This window comes from Pinus tabuliformis, chromosome X (assembly GCF_031772625.1).
Source record: "Pinus tabuliformis cultivar Carrire ecotype Pingquan chromosome X, CPIR1, whole genome shotgun sequence".
Classification (NCBI taxonomy): domain Eukaryota; kingdom Viridiplantae; phylum Streptophyta; class Pinopsida; order Pinales; family Pinaceae; genus Pinus; species Pinus tabuliformis.
Genome location: NC_142308.1, coordinates 1,439,462,886 through 1,439,478,321, shown reverse-complemented (window position 1 = coordinate 1,439,478,321; position 15,436 = coordinate 1,439,462,886). Strand labels below are relative to the sequence as shown.

The 15,436-nt window shown below is 36.8% G+C and overlaps 1 protein-coding gene across 1 annotated transcript; it reads left to right on the top strand.

Moving 5' to 3' along the window:
* Positions 1 to 608: 608 nt before the first annotated feature.
* On the top strand, positions 609 to 938 carry LOC149145434 (protein GLUTAMINE DUMPER 5-like). Its single transcript, XM_089452448.1, has one exon. It carries the CDS (start codon positions 609 to 611, stop codon positions 936 to 938), a length of 330 nt encoding a protein of 109 aa, XP_089308574.1.
* Positions 939 to 15,436: the final 14,498 nt, after the last annotated feature.

The window sequence follows — 15,436 nt, the reverse complement described above, 5'->3', positions numbered from 1 at the left end:
AATATTTAAGTAGCCAACCATTGAAAAAGGAGTGAGGCGTGCATGATGAGTAGTGTGACAATATCACGCGTTAGGCACGCGATAAAAACGTTGAGTCATTCATCTAAGTGGACAAAAGTTGTTGTGGCAAAACGCCTTTTTCTGTTCAGAATCCGATATTTTTTACTCATGGATAGGATCGTCGTAGGACCCGACGATTTCTTTGTGGCTGTAATACAGTATAATTTACTCATGGATAAGACCCTCGGAGGGTCCATCCATTTATTTGTGGCTGTAATCCAGTAGCGTTTACTCATGGATGGGATCCTCGTAGGACGCAGAGATTTATTTATGGCTATAATGGTTTTGGAGGAGTTTTTCAGTGCATCCACCCTCAACCGAATCGATGGGTTGGTATCACTTTTGCAGATCCCAACAATATATTGCGTGCCACGTATTCGCAGTTCACAAATATGGCGGTGGCGAATTTGTCTTTCGGAGTATTGTGTGGGAATAGTGAAACCCTTTACGTTTTAATTTAAGTGTCAGTTATATAGATCTCAGTGGCATTTCTGTAAACACAAAAAGCAAATTGAATTAGTAACCAGGTTGTGAAGGGCACAATCGGTATGAGAAATATTACAACCCCTTATGTTGTGACCACATCCTCACTGTGGAAGACACCGCTTCCATATGTGTTGGGCGGTGCGATTTTCATTATGTTTTTGATAGTCTTTGCTTTAAGCGATTTGGTTTGCTCCTTCGGAAAGGACTCTCGTGATGTTGATCCATCACGGCCAGTCATTGAATCAACTCTTAATAGTGGCGGAATGAATGAGATGACGAGGAATTCTGCGCCAGACTATTCAGATAATATGGAGGAAAAGGTAATTGTGATCATGGCCGGGGATGAACAGCCGACGTTTATCGCAATGCCAACATCTGTGTCTGCAAAATGAAAGCAGAAGCAGGAGCTGTGTAGAGATCTGTATCATCCTGTAAATTTTGGAATGTCGTTGAATTAACGTAAGACGAAAGTTTTCGACTTTGTATATGTAAAAGAAATTGTAATTATAAAAGGAATTTGTTCAGCCATTCTTATCATAACATTTATATTGGATTTGTTTATAATGCGATTTTTTTTTAGAGATTTTGGTGACAGAATCTGGTAGAAGAAATTGAGGTTAAATCTTGATTTGTTGCAGTTAAAATTGTTTTTTAATTGCATATTTGGATTCAGCACCCTGAAAAATCCCTGGGACACTTTGATTGTGCAAAAACTAGCTATCAAACTTGCGATTCCAATAAATTGCTGTCGATTTTAACCAAAAAAAACCTACAAAAAAACTTCCAAAAATCGCATTATAAACAACTGCATTTATATTAAGGTTTTCTGTCAATCTGTATCCTAATGTTATCGTTCATAATCTTTTGTTTAGCCCATTCTCTATAACAACTCCTATTTTAGGATTTCGCCTTCATATGCACACTAATTAACATAACTGCTTTTAAAAATATCCCTGAACAAATTGTCCAGGGATATTTGATTTATTTAACGTTTCTGTATACTATACTTACTGATAAGTTTAAACTAATGAATTTCAACCTTTCTACACTGGTAAAGATATAAAAAATGGTTTGCGTAGAGAGGAAGAAAAAATCTCCAAAAATGTAAAAGAATGCAAATTTTCGTATCGGTTATTTTTATTTAGACAACGACTTAAACTGACATTTCTTTTTTTAACATATAAATAACATTTTATTGGAATCATTAAACGCTGAATGGACTATTTTGACATGCATACACATTACTTAATTTTAACAATACAATCATTAAATTGATTATACGTACGTTTCATGGTTTGATAAAGGAAAGCCTTTGTAAACATCAACTAAAAACATATATATTATTCTATTAAAAGTAACTGCGATATAAATTTTGAAATATAATAAGTACTATTTTAAAATATTCAAAAACGGGTTATTTTTCTTACTTGAATAAACAAATGTTTAGCCTAACTTGATAAAAACAATTTTATATATAAGATAATATTATATAGGATAATAATGCCTATTATAATGATCAAAGTAAGATTAATGAGGATTTTATATTTAGCTTTAAAATTGGTCATTATAACAATCCAAAAGAAGATAATGATTTTTGATATCATCCGTAATGTTTTTATAAAAGAAATGTTTAAAAAGAGTACAAACAATATCTTGATATCAAATGTTCACATTAACGAGGTTTGTATAAAAGGTTTGAGTTGTTGGAAAAGATGAAACCTGATTTTTTCAATATATATATTTTAACTTTTAAATTGTAAATTAAACTCCTAAAAAGACATTTCTAATAGTACATATAGATCAAGTTTCTACTTTCCCAAATAAAATATATTTAAAATTTTCTTTCCTGGACTACTAAGAACTCCTAAACTAAATCAATATTTTTCTCAACATTCATTGGCAAAGTCTATCCTAAGCCGTGGCATATTATATTGAAAGCTTTAAGTTTAGGTTTCTCCTAAATAATTCAAAACGATTTGAGTCCTACATGTTCTTCTATATCGAAATCCTATAAAGTACATCCATAAACTCATATAAGTGTATTATTTATAAAGCGTGCTTGGGATCTTAAAATATTTAGGAAGAATTATCAAAATTTAAATGTAAGATATTAAAACAAGTTATTAAGGAAATTATATCATCAATTTGTGCTACATGATTAAAATCTAGGATTTTTGGTGTCACAAAATGAAGAGAGTTGGCAATGAAGCTTAAACCTATAAATCATGGCCACTTTTTCGGTAGCTAGTAGAAATGAAGCAAACTATGAGTTGACTCTAAGAATTCATTCTCAGGTCTCCCAAATTTGGTTCCTCTAATCGAACATGATATTTACTATCCATATGCACAAATCACCTCTTAGTTTTTAACTTGAATGTAACTATTTCTAGTTAGTTAGTGTATTTCCTACACTCTTAGTTTAGTCTTGGGGACTTGTCATGGTTTAGTCTTGGGGACTTGTCATGTCCATTCCAAGTAAAATAGGATCTGTGACTATGAAAAGGAAGGGGGAAGATATATTTGGTATGGTAAGAAAACTACCACATCCATTAATATCTCAAGAACAAATTCATTCTTGAAAAAAGAGGATATTGGGTGGTGCATGTGAATAATGATTATCGCAAACTAGAGTATATTTGAATGATATTTCACAACCTTCATCCATCATGTTCAAACTTTTCCTTTGAAGAGTACGGATAGCATGGTCGGTGTTGAGACTCTAAACCACTTTAATCACATGGATGTAGCTTGAATTGGCATGTACAACCCCGTTTGTGGGCTATGAATCATGTACCTTTTCCTTGGGACCTTTGATTCATGTTAAAATTTATAGGAAAGAAATAATTACAATCCTCTTTAAATGGGGAACTTCTTTAACAATTAATGCGAAGTACAACCCAAGGTTTTATAATCTTAAGACTAGGTCTCTGAAGTATATGTATAGGAAACAAGGGGTACAAGTATAATAAAATGGGACCTTAAAACATTGTAGCCTACATAACTTTATAGCAACAAAACTATAATCACTCATTATCTAGGTCTTAGCAGGGGGTTTTATGGTTAACGTGGGTTTTATATGGGGCTTAATATGCCCCTCCCCTTCAAACAAGTGTTTTCGTCAACACTTGACTATCTGTGTGTGTTTCTACATGAACCACTCATATTTCCATGTCACTTCTTCGATTACTAGGCTCTTCGATTTGAAGAGGTACTTACTAATTTCTTGATTTCTTAGTAGCATATTCCTCATTTCTAGGACTGTCTCTAGTTCTAGTATGATTTTCAGTTCATTAATATTTGGTAAAATAGTTTGGACTTTGATATTGTCATTGATTAGCTTCTTAAGAAAGGAAAATGGAGTACTCCATGTACATGTGAATATGTAAGACACCTTAATTTGTAAGCAATAATTACAATCCTTTGGAACACCTTTTAAGCGACATAATACCTGGATGCTATTTTATTTTCATCTTTTGTTGGTGGAGGGACATATATTTATGTTGTTGTAGCCTCACAAAAACCCAATCCTGCACTTTAAATTCCATTTCACTGCAATGTTGTTCTGCATGTTGTTTTTTGCTTTTTTTTGCTACAAAGACGTCATCATTCAACAATTTGAGAACCTCCTTTTGGTGTTGTATCTAGTTCTCTATTGCTTGAGCATTTATAGTTTGTTTCAAGGTTAATGTGATGGATGGGGGATGATATTCATAAAGTGTTATAAATGATTATGTTTTTAATGAAGTATGTAAGGATGTGTTTCACCACCAATCTACCAAAATAAACCATTTCACCCATTGTGTGTGTTTATTAGATGCAAGTATATGTAAAAATTCTTCTAAAAAATTATTCACAATCTTAATTTTCCCATTGGATTGAAGATGGTAAGATTAGGTAAGATTAGTTGTGACACAATTGAGTACGCAAACAAGAAAATTTTTCAATCCAAAAGTTTCCAGTAAAAATTGGATCTCTATCACATACAATTATCTTGGATACTCCATGTAGCTTTTGGATTTTCTCCTTGAATGCTTCTGTCATGGTATTTAATTTAAAATGTTGAGAAATAGACAAAAATGGACTTACTTTGTCATTCAATCTTCCACTACCATAATAACACTCATTTCTTCATATTTAGTAAACCTATAAAAGGGCTCATTGAAACTTCGACCCAGCACTACCTTGGCATGATCAAAGGCTGAAGGATTCCTAGGATCTTTATTTTCTCTCCATTATTCAATTAGCATACTACACATTTAGCTAGAAACGTTTACACGTCTTTTTTAAAACCTTCCCAAAAAAAATATATCTTGATCCTATGGTATGTCTTTAAGAACACTAAATGACATCCTACCAAAGAAGTGTGTAATTCCAAAATGCCCTTCCACTCTAGTTGATAATTATCAATAAATTATAAGTGATCTTGATATAAGTTTACTGTGTTAGATATATCCAACATACAAGGTGTCAATGTGATGTGAAGTCCCAATTAGACCTCACATTGTTTGGAATATAAGCTCCATCTGAAGTATCAGCTTGGCCACCATAACACAAAGGTTCGCCTTCGTTTCAATGAATAACATAAGATATTATATACATGAACCTTGAACAAGAAAGTAAGTTGACATGTATAACACAAATTATAATGTGTAAAAGGAGGCCTTCACAATAGGGTGACAAGAATGAGTTTGTGGAAGGAAGTAATAACACTATCCAAAAGGAGGCACATGAGAGCAATGAAAGATTCATTCTTTAACCTACAAATTATTTGACAAGATAACAATGATTCATGGAAACAAATGCAACATATGTTAAATAATATAACTATCAAAGACAATGAAATAGTTCATTTTCCTTAGTAAATATAAATACAACATATACTACAAACATCCAAAGAATAGTCTCAAGAAATCCACGATACATGAATGAAAGTATGTTATCTCTATGAGATTCAATATTAGATGAAATATCCAAGTGAAAAGTTGCAATTGTGAGGCACTAGTTCCACTAAAGGAACATCCAGCCACTTCTTTCTTCTCACAGGAATAGTATTCTTCTCTCTTGTGCCAAGTAAGGGCAGCCAAGACTAGCTCTCCAAATGTTAAACATCCAAAAATTCATTTGCTTGAGTTATGGGGTTTCTTTTATAAAAAGAGGAATGGCATTTCATCTCTCCATTGAGTCTTGAATTAGCCTCATGAATATTTGACTTCGAAGGTGTCCTTTGGAATTGAAAACAACTCTTAAACTTTTAAATGACTTTTGGACTTATTTAAGTGACTTTTGGCCTTTTCCTAATGACTCTTTAACTTTTATTTAACTATTTTATCCATATATGAATATGTGACTTTTCATATGCCACATATGACTCTTGGACTTCCATAAGTTTCTAACCTTCTCCTTTTGATAATGACATCATTACATTCCACATGATGTGACTTGACACAAGGACATGTTTGAAATTGAGATGACACTTGCATAAATCACAAATTTCACAATGATGATTTGGACTTCATGATGATGAGGGAACGCCAAGTGGTTCTTCTTGGTGCTTTATCTTCAATATCCATGAGACGCCTCTTTTGTACTTCATATCCATGAATCATCTACTTCTTTGCTCATCCTTATTATTTTTTGGTAGCATCAGTAGTGTTATAGCCTTGAAAATTTATGGAGAGGCTAAGGCACATAAGTTATAAAGAGCCCATAAATTGTTTGGTGAAATTCCAACCATATTGTATTTAATTAAAAAAAAAAATTATTTTTAATGGATTTCTATTGTAGCGGCTACAAACACCCTTCAGAATTTTGCCTTGGCTTCGTTTTGGAGCCCCCCTACCAACCACTCACAGAAGCATGTATTGCCTTATCAAGTACACAAGCTTCAATGATTTTCTTGCAGAATGAGAGCATTTCCATCAAAGTTTGTTGCATTCCCCTCACATGTTGTTTGTCTAGGCTTGGTCGAGCTACAAGCTGAGCAACTTCCTCAAGAAATTGTGCAATTATAGAGGGCAACTAGCCTTGCCTCCAGAAATTGTGTAATTCTGTCTAGCAGCCTGTTGGGCTCCAGAATTGCAAAAATCTACTTGTCACTTTTCTTTTAGAAAATTGTGCAAATCCTCCCAGTAGGGCTGCTCAGCACACAAATTGCACAATTCTAGGTAGCAACCAACTACTCTTCCTAGAAATTGTGCAATCCCTCTTGGAAGCCAACCCAACTCCCTCCTAGAAGTGCACATTTTTCTCGTCACCTGAGCAGCCTGATGCATGTGCAGTTGGGTTGACCGGTTCCCTCTGGGATCGAGTAAAACTAATTTGCATACATGGATTGCTTCTCCCAGGGAAAGATGCAAAGGCATCCCTTGATTTAGTGATATATTTTTAGTACCTGGAGGTTACATGCAAGGATCATTTCTGAAACCTCCTGCCAATTGTCGAGTTTCCTAGATTTGTGGCATGCACATCACTACCTCGATTTTATCAAAATTCATGAAGTAGATGCTATATAGCTCATTGCTCACATCATCCTTATAGTTATGACATCCCACATTGCATCTAGGAGTCATCGACACATTCAGCTCAGATGTCTTGGGGTAAGCCCGCCATTCATGTCTTGCATTGTGTTTCTGTCTCTTTTTCTATTTCACCTTTTGTGAGTGTTGTCTACTTGTTTTTAGTGAGCACATGTTTTCATTTTGATGTATGTTAGATTATAGAAGCACCTTTTTAGTTTTTGTTCACATCTCATTGCTATCGCATGCATGAGGCTATTTTGCATGGATAGTAATCATTACGGCAACTCGCTTCACACACATGCATGCTTTCCTATTTTATAAATCTTGCACTTGTTTTTTTCATGAATGATCATTCACTCTTGTTTGCACTCATCTCACCATGCATACAGACTTCTCATGTTTTTCAGTCTCCCGTCAGCTAGTCTCGACTTCCTTGGCCTAGACTGTGCCCTACTCGGCTAGCGCTGCACATTTCTTGAAGCGGAGGCTCTCCCTTCCCTCCAGAAATTGTGCAAGTCTAGCCCAACACTGAAATTTAGGCTTACATTGCATAATTCTTGGAGGCAGTATCTTGCTGGCCCCAGAAACTATGTAATGTAGTTTGCTAGTTACATGTCACTACAGAGTGAAATTTTGCATTGCACCATTTCAGTCCTTAGGAGGCTAGGATGAAAAGTGCATTGCACAGTTCTGGTTGTCAGTCGTCCTCCTGACAACCCAGATTGTGCCTTGCGTAATTTTGGTGGTCATTCCCTTGACCTCCCAATGGAAATTGTGCAACCTTCATGATCAATCACACAGGTATGTTCCAAGTTACTCATTAAGTTTTTTTTGGTTTTTGACTGACCAATTTCTTGCCGTGAGTGTTGTTATGTCTCTCGACATCACAGGTGTTCGTCTGTCTCTTAGAAACACAAGTATAATGACCTTTAGGAGGGCGGAGTCAAAGACACTACTAAGAGCGCAACTGGGGATCTAGTCAACCAAGTGTCTATGACCATGGTTATCCATGGAGACATCAAGTTTTTCATGGAAAAGGGTATCAAGATCAATGTCAAAAGCATCACAGCGAGCAACACCATCAGCATCAGTAGAAGGCAACACACATGCATGCAACGAATGCAAGAGGAATGTTGTTGACAACATAGAGGCAGAGAAAAGTTGCAAGTTCAATGCAATCCACTCATGATGAGGTCAACTTTGGATATTGAGGCTATGAGGTGAAGACGCGACATGAAGATCATGCGAAGGAAAATAATGAAATAAAGAAGGAGTTGCATGTGATGAAGTAGCAAATCAAGGAATAACAGGAGATGCATAATTACGAGAATGAGTTGTAGCATGAATAGGTACAACAGGGGGAGAAACATCCACATATGGATGAAACTGCGCCCATATAAGTTATAGATCCATCCCAACAGCTAGCATAGAGTAGACAAGGTAAGTAGTGTTTTTCATCACATGCAAGGGAATTTAGCATCATGCTCGTCATTATGCACATAGATGTGATCCCACCCATTTGGCACACTCACCGAGGCGAAAGACAAGAAGCAAGTCCAACTATAGATGAACATGTATTTTGACAAGTTTATGCACACAACCACCATCACATGCTTGGAGATCAACACAGACACTATGCATCAACATGTTTCTGCTTCGGTCATACCTAGGACAACTGAGCACATGCTATAAGATTAGTTGGACAACAGAGCCATATCAGTGTACCAAGATGCAATGGAGGCAAGAGTTCACTTCATCAAGTTGTCACCATTGAGCACACGGTCACCATCAGGAAAGAATAAGATTGGCATCATTTTTCCACCATCGAACATCACAAGCATGTCAAAGAGTTGGTCTCACCACAAATGTCCGAGTTATAGTGATGTCTTTCATGGCTTGCACAAGCCATTTTATCTCACATGGGTACATGTGCATATTGTATGTAACATCTTGTCAAGTGTAAGTTCAAGTGTTAATAGTTGGATGTAACAATCATAGAGTAGATGAAGAGTCATGAGGGTAGATGAACTATCAAAAAGGAAATGTCAAGGGCCACCCCACCCTTTGCTATAAATAATACCTCATAACTCATTATAGAGGCTTTTGGTCAGCCAAGCTTTGGTAGGAGTATCGTAGAGAAATCTTGGACAGTATTGTAACGCATCTTGGCTTCTGCACTATGCAAAGCTAGTATATGTCTTTGGAGGAGTAGGCGGTTCTGGCTGTAATGCTCCGTTATAAAAACTAGTGGTTGGACATGGATGTATTATATGACTGGAACTTACACTTCTCAATATAATAGAGCTAGCAAATTTCATGCATATGTCGTATTGTATTCCAGCTATCTTGTTTATTCTGAATGACATATGTATTTGTTTCCCTACACGTGCACGTATGGACTATTTTGTATAAGTATGCATGAATATTTCTGAAATGTGTTGTTGGTTTAACCATCACTTTGAAGTTCTTGCTAAATTTCTTTCTGACTTGTGATACATCTTCACTCATGTGTTCCCTTCCAAGTCGTGTACTATTACAAGTTTCCAAGCGGTGCACTCACCTAACCCTTAGTGTGATAGAACCTCTCATCCATCTTCCTTGACTTACTATAGTTGTCACACCCTTGCTACCAATGGGGACATATTACTTTCATTTGTGTGACACCGTGGTCAAGGCATTACTGTTCAACCCATTGCTGACACTCCTACACCAAACAGACTTAGGTCTAATTGGGACTTCTTACTGGGGAGATCCCCTGACATGTTGGCTTGTCCAACGCCATCAATATGTTCCTAATTATAAACTTATGGAAATTAAAATACTAATGGGTATTAATCAAAATATGGGTGAGAATGATCTAGACAGTGGATGAAGTCATGCTTTAATCTTAGTCGTTTATTAGAGACTTAATCTCGGCCGTTGAAGACTCAACATGAAAAGTATAAAATGAACGCTTGGGGTTAATTTGGAAACACACACAGAGAGTTTGAGGAAATTGATTTTCTAAGGTGAGAAGGTCTCACGAGGAAAATTGATTGGGGAGATCTTGCAACATAGGGTTAGAGAGAGTCTGAGAGGAGGAATTTCTGGAGAATATTTACAAAGAGGTGGAGAGAGCTTCCAGTGAGGTAGAATAATAGCTGGGAAAGCTGAGGCTGGGTCAGTCTAGGCCCACGTAGCCTTAACATAGAGCTAGAAAGTTTTCTATCATGCAGAATCCAAAACTGCTGGAATAATTGGAATTGTTGGGAACTACCAAAACTATGGGGAATTTTCGGAACTTCCAAGAACTACTGGAACTGACGACAGAGCTAACACAGAGGGAAGAGAAGGTAATGCAGGACTGACATAGATCCAACGTAAAAATAGCCACATTCAGCCAGTCTTGTGCCAGATCAGCCAGAATTCTGCTGGGTGAAGTGAGGTAAAACTCATATTTTTTTCTAGTATGTTCTTTGTAAAGGATTGCTAGATGAGAATCCTAGATTTGTATTCAGATATTTTTCGTACATAATAATAAACCCTCAAAACCACTGCACCGTTTTTCACGCATTACATTTTTTGGGGACTATTGTGTCCAAAATAATTTTTTCCTATGTATCTTGCTCATTGCTCTATTTTTTGTTTCATGATATCAAATATTTAATTAGTGTAGGCTACAGAAGTTATTTCCTTCAGTATTCAGAAGAAGAACTTGATGAATGTGATTTAAAAATCAAGTAGGTGAAGTAGATTCAAATTTTCTGTATTAGGGGTTCCTTCAGTGTATGAATTTTCACATGGTATCAGAGGATTGATTTTGAAATAGGAAGAGAATATCTAGTGTTGAGTAGTGAGTTCAAAAGTTGAACTTGGAAAAAATTCAAATCCCCCTGAAGTGATTGCATAGTCCTTTCCTGGAAGAAGATTCGAGGAAATCTCTGTTTGAGTGAGACGACAGAGAGGTACGATTTCTAGTTCATGAATTTATAGAGATAAAGGGAGTGAAGCACAACCTCATCTCAGTGATTGAAGGTCATAGTTTCTACCAAGGTAGAAATCCCCTAGGAAACAACACAAACATGTAGAAGAGGAATTTTCTCCTCAGAGAACTTTCCTCCAGAAAGTTTGAATTTATCACTTGTTGAGCAGCACAACACTGCTAAGAAGTGACTAGAGGAGTGAGTTCGATAGTTGGGTGAGGTGGCATCACATGGTCTCCAGAGATCATGAGAGGTTGGAAGGAGCTTCGATCTATGTCATATGGAAGACCAAAACCTTAGTTTTTCTAGAAGAATACAATCTCAAGGCCCACATCAAAAGTGTTGTAGTTGTTCATGCTGACAACGATCAAACGAAGAAGTACAAGGCCAAGAAGGGAAAGGCATAAGGGCTAATTTTATATGGAGTTCGAGATCATGTGCTCTCACAATTGCAGGGATAAGATACAACCGAAGAGATGTGTGAATCCTTGTCTTCACTATATAAAGGCTCTTCCAAACAGTAGAAGATGTATTTAGAGAAGAAGTTGCAGCGGACTTTGATGTAGAAGGGAGAAAGGGTAAGCCTCTATCTTCAACGTCTTCAGGACACTAGAGACCATGTTGCTATAGTGGGGTCCACTCCTCAGCCAACCATGATGATCAGGATAACCTTGAATGGAGTCTCGAATGAATGGAAATTTTTTGTCCAAGGCATATTGGGAAGAGAAAAACTACCTTCATGTGGGGACATGTAGGCACCTCTTCAACAGGAGGATTCAAGGATGGACCTAGTGAAGGTCAACCTCAATGGAAGCAGTGGGAGTGGCACAAAGACGAAGGAGGAAGAGGGGAATGCAGCTCTGGCATTTTAGGGACAGCAGAAGTTGAAGCAAGACAAGGACATTTCGAAGGTTAGTTGTTTCAATTGTGGAAAGTTAGGCAACTATGCATCCCAATGTACTTTGAAGAAAAAGGACAAGGATGAGAAACATGATGATAGGGCTGCTTTAGTAAATATTAACGAGGATGAGTTTTCCGTGAGTTCCCATGCATCTCCAGGTATGATATGGGGCAATATTGAGTTGTATTCAGGACGACTACATGTGGGCAGGATCGTTGAGGAGTACACCCCTTGGATCAATTCCTTGCTACAGGAACCCGAGATTCAGTACTAGCGAGATGGACTTAGTGTCATATGATGTAGTCAAGTGTTTGGAGGATAGATGGAGTAGCTGGGGACCAAAGACTGATCAACACATAGCAAGGTTGGCAACAGTGCAGTGGGCACAGTGCAGGAGTCAGTAGTAGCATAGAATATTGAGAGGGTCAGAATCAATAGCAATCAGATTCCAACATTCACTATATTATGTTGAACAAAGTTAAGTTCAGCTAATTTTGGATGTTTCTCAGTTTCTTCTCTGAGCAACTAATTTGCAATACAAATGCAATGTTAGTAGTGGAAGTTCCAGCAGCATATCATATGCATCATATGAGAGGGATTTGTAGTACATATGAAATAGTGTCAATGGTAGTGTCATGGGAAGCAATATATTAGCAAAAATAGCACAACATTGGTGGCAGAAGTAGTGAAGAAAGGAGGTTCTTCAGAAACAAAGCAGCATGCAGGTGGACATTGTTGCGAGAGAACTTTCCTCGCGAAGCTAAAGTGTTATTTTTTGGCAACATCGGAAGTGTTGTAGACTTGAAAATTGGCTGATAAGCTAAGGCACATGAGTTATAAAGAACCCAAAAACTATTTGGTGAAATTCTACCTAGATTGTATTTTGTTAAAATAATTATTATTTTTAATGGAGTTTTTATGTCTAAACTTAGGGAAATTAAAATATTAATGGGTATTTAATCAAAATATGGGGGAGAATTATGGAAAAGGCGGATCACTTCATGGTTTAATAATAGCTATTAATTATATACTTAATATCAACCATTGAAGAGTCAACAAGAAAAGTATAAAATGGAGGCTTGGGGTTCATTTGGAAACATACACAAAGATATTGAGGAAATCAATTTTCTAATGTGAGAAGTTCTCAGGAGGAAAATCGATTCGGGAGATCTGGCAACATAGGGGAAGATAGAATCTGTGAGAAGGAATTTCTGGAGAATACTGACAGAGACGTGGAGATAGATTGCAGAGAGGCAATGCACTAGCTGGGAGAGATGAGGCTAGGTCAGTCTGGGCCCACGTAGCCTTGGCGAAGAGATAGAAAGTTGTCTATCACATAGAATCCAAAATTGTCAGGACTGTTGGAACTAGTGGGAACTGCCGAAATAGATGGGAATGCTAAGACAGAAGGTAGAGAAGGTGACGCAGGGTTGACATAGAGCTAATGCAAAAATAACAAGGTTAGCAAGTCTTGTGCTAGATCAGCCAGAATTCTGCTAGTAAAGTGAGGTAAACCTCACTAAAAATTTTCACTAGTATTTCTCTATAAAGTATTTCCAGATGAGCACCCTATATTTTTATCCCTTGAGCATTATCTCATCACATTGAGATGGTACACCTATCACTAAATTTTACACATGAAAATGAAAGACTAGTCTGAAAGACCATATATTATATCCCTACTTTCTCATTGGAGAAGCTACTTATGATAGGCCTATGTGAAAGCTAAAAAGGAAGGCTTGATAAGGAAAGCATAGTTCAACTCAACAATGGCTTAAGGGAACACCACTATTCACTATTACCAAGCCATGTACTACAGAGAAGGGGTTCTTATAGATCAAACATAGTGGGAAAGTGAAAGGGACAATATGATTAACTTGTTGAATACAAATACACCATGTGTAAGGGTCAAAGGAGTAAGAGATATTGAAGGTGCAGCTGATCTGGAAAGTGAGCAAGGGATAACCCCATTGTCTACTAAAAGTACACAATGTGCTCAAGGGGAGAGAGAGACAACTTGAGTGCAAGGTGCAGTCACAATAGACAAGGAGAAACCGTTTTTTCTTGGTAGTGCACCATGTGCAAGAGAGGTTCAGTGAGGGTGCAGGGCATGATGATATTGTACAAGTATGCCCAACTATTGCTTGATGTTCTCTATGTGCTTTTCAAGGGAAAAACAGTCCCTTTTTTCCCAAAGTGCACTCAAAAGGTCCTTTTCTTCCTGGCATGTGCTTTTGAAAGGACAAAGCATCCTTATTTTCTTGTAGTGCACCTTATTTTCTAGAAGTGCGCTTTTAAAGGGAGAGAATGTCCTTTTCCTTCCTAAGTGAAATCAAAGGGTCCTTGTTCTTGCAAAGTTCACTTAAAGGGTCCTTGTTCATCCGAAGTGTGCTCAAAGGGTCCTTTTTCTTCTTAACTCAAATTTTAAAGGGACAAATTTCTAGTTCATGCATTTTTTTCAACACTGGTTGATTGTTCACTTAAGATGCGCTATACATCTAGGAAGGCTCACGAGAAGAGGAGATTATGTAGTTGACTAAGGAAAGTAACAAATATCAAGTCACTTTTACTAGGGAGAGGCTTCATGTACTATGAGAGGGGAGAGACCTTGTATGGCACAATTTTATTTTGTAGAGGGTCACTAAAAGTTCTTCATATACTATACGAGTTTTAGGTTGTCAAAACTTAATGCGGTGAGTCAATACAAGCAAGATGGGCTAGGTGACTATGCTTTGAAGGTTGTAAATGTGCAACCATAGGAGACGAGCTTAGGAAAGGCTCAGTTCACAATTGTAGGAGGAAGAGAGCTCATGAATAATTCTTATGAATAAGGTATGCTCATCACCTAGGAGGGGGTTCAATTATTCAGAACTTGCATTAGGAAGAAGGACAAAGAAGAGCTCCAAAATGGCCAATTGTGAGACCAATAGAGTAAGAGAGAGAAATTAATTTGAATGTGACTCAATCATGGATCACACACATGAAATCCATCAATACAATCCATAGGGATACAGATTAAACATAGATAGCAATCACACCTTCAAATGATAGCAAAGCGACACTTATTTCTAAGTGCAATAGTTGAAATGACACATTACGACACTTAGATCACAAGTTGGGACAAATGTATAGAATGTGATGAAAAGGTGCAGTAAGTTGTAGGGATGCATATAACATGTATTCTTATAATGTACAAGAGAATGCTATGACTATCTCTAGTGATGTGAAAAAGTGTGATGCATACAATAGTGAAAAGAAACAAAAGTGAAACATATGACAGTAAGAAAAACATGAAAATGACACTTACATATGTGAATGACCTTGAAAGAGACATATGTCAGAGTGAACATAATATGAAAATGACACTTGTTAAAGTGAAATAAATCAAAGGTGATAGTCACGAACATGAAAGCAACACTTGTGAAAGGAAAGGTGCACAAAAGAGAAAATTATGATAACTCATTGAAATACAAGTGAAATTGGAATAAACGTGGGAGAGAATATCAATG

Bases quoted from the DNA above. Each gene is read 5' to 3' on its own strand.
- LOC149145434 (XM_089452448.1), top strand. From the start codon at position 609: ATGAGAAATATTACAACCCCTTATGTTGTGACCACATCCTCACTGTGG.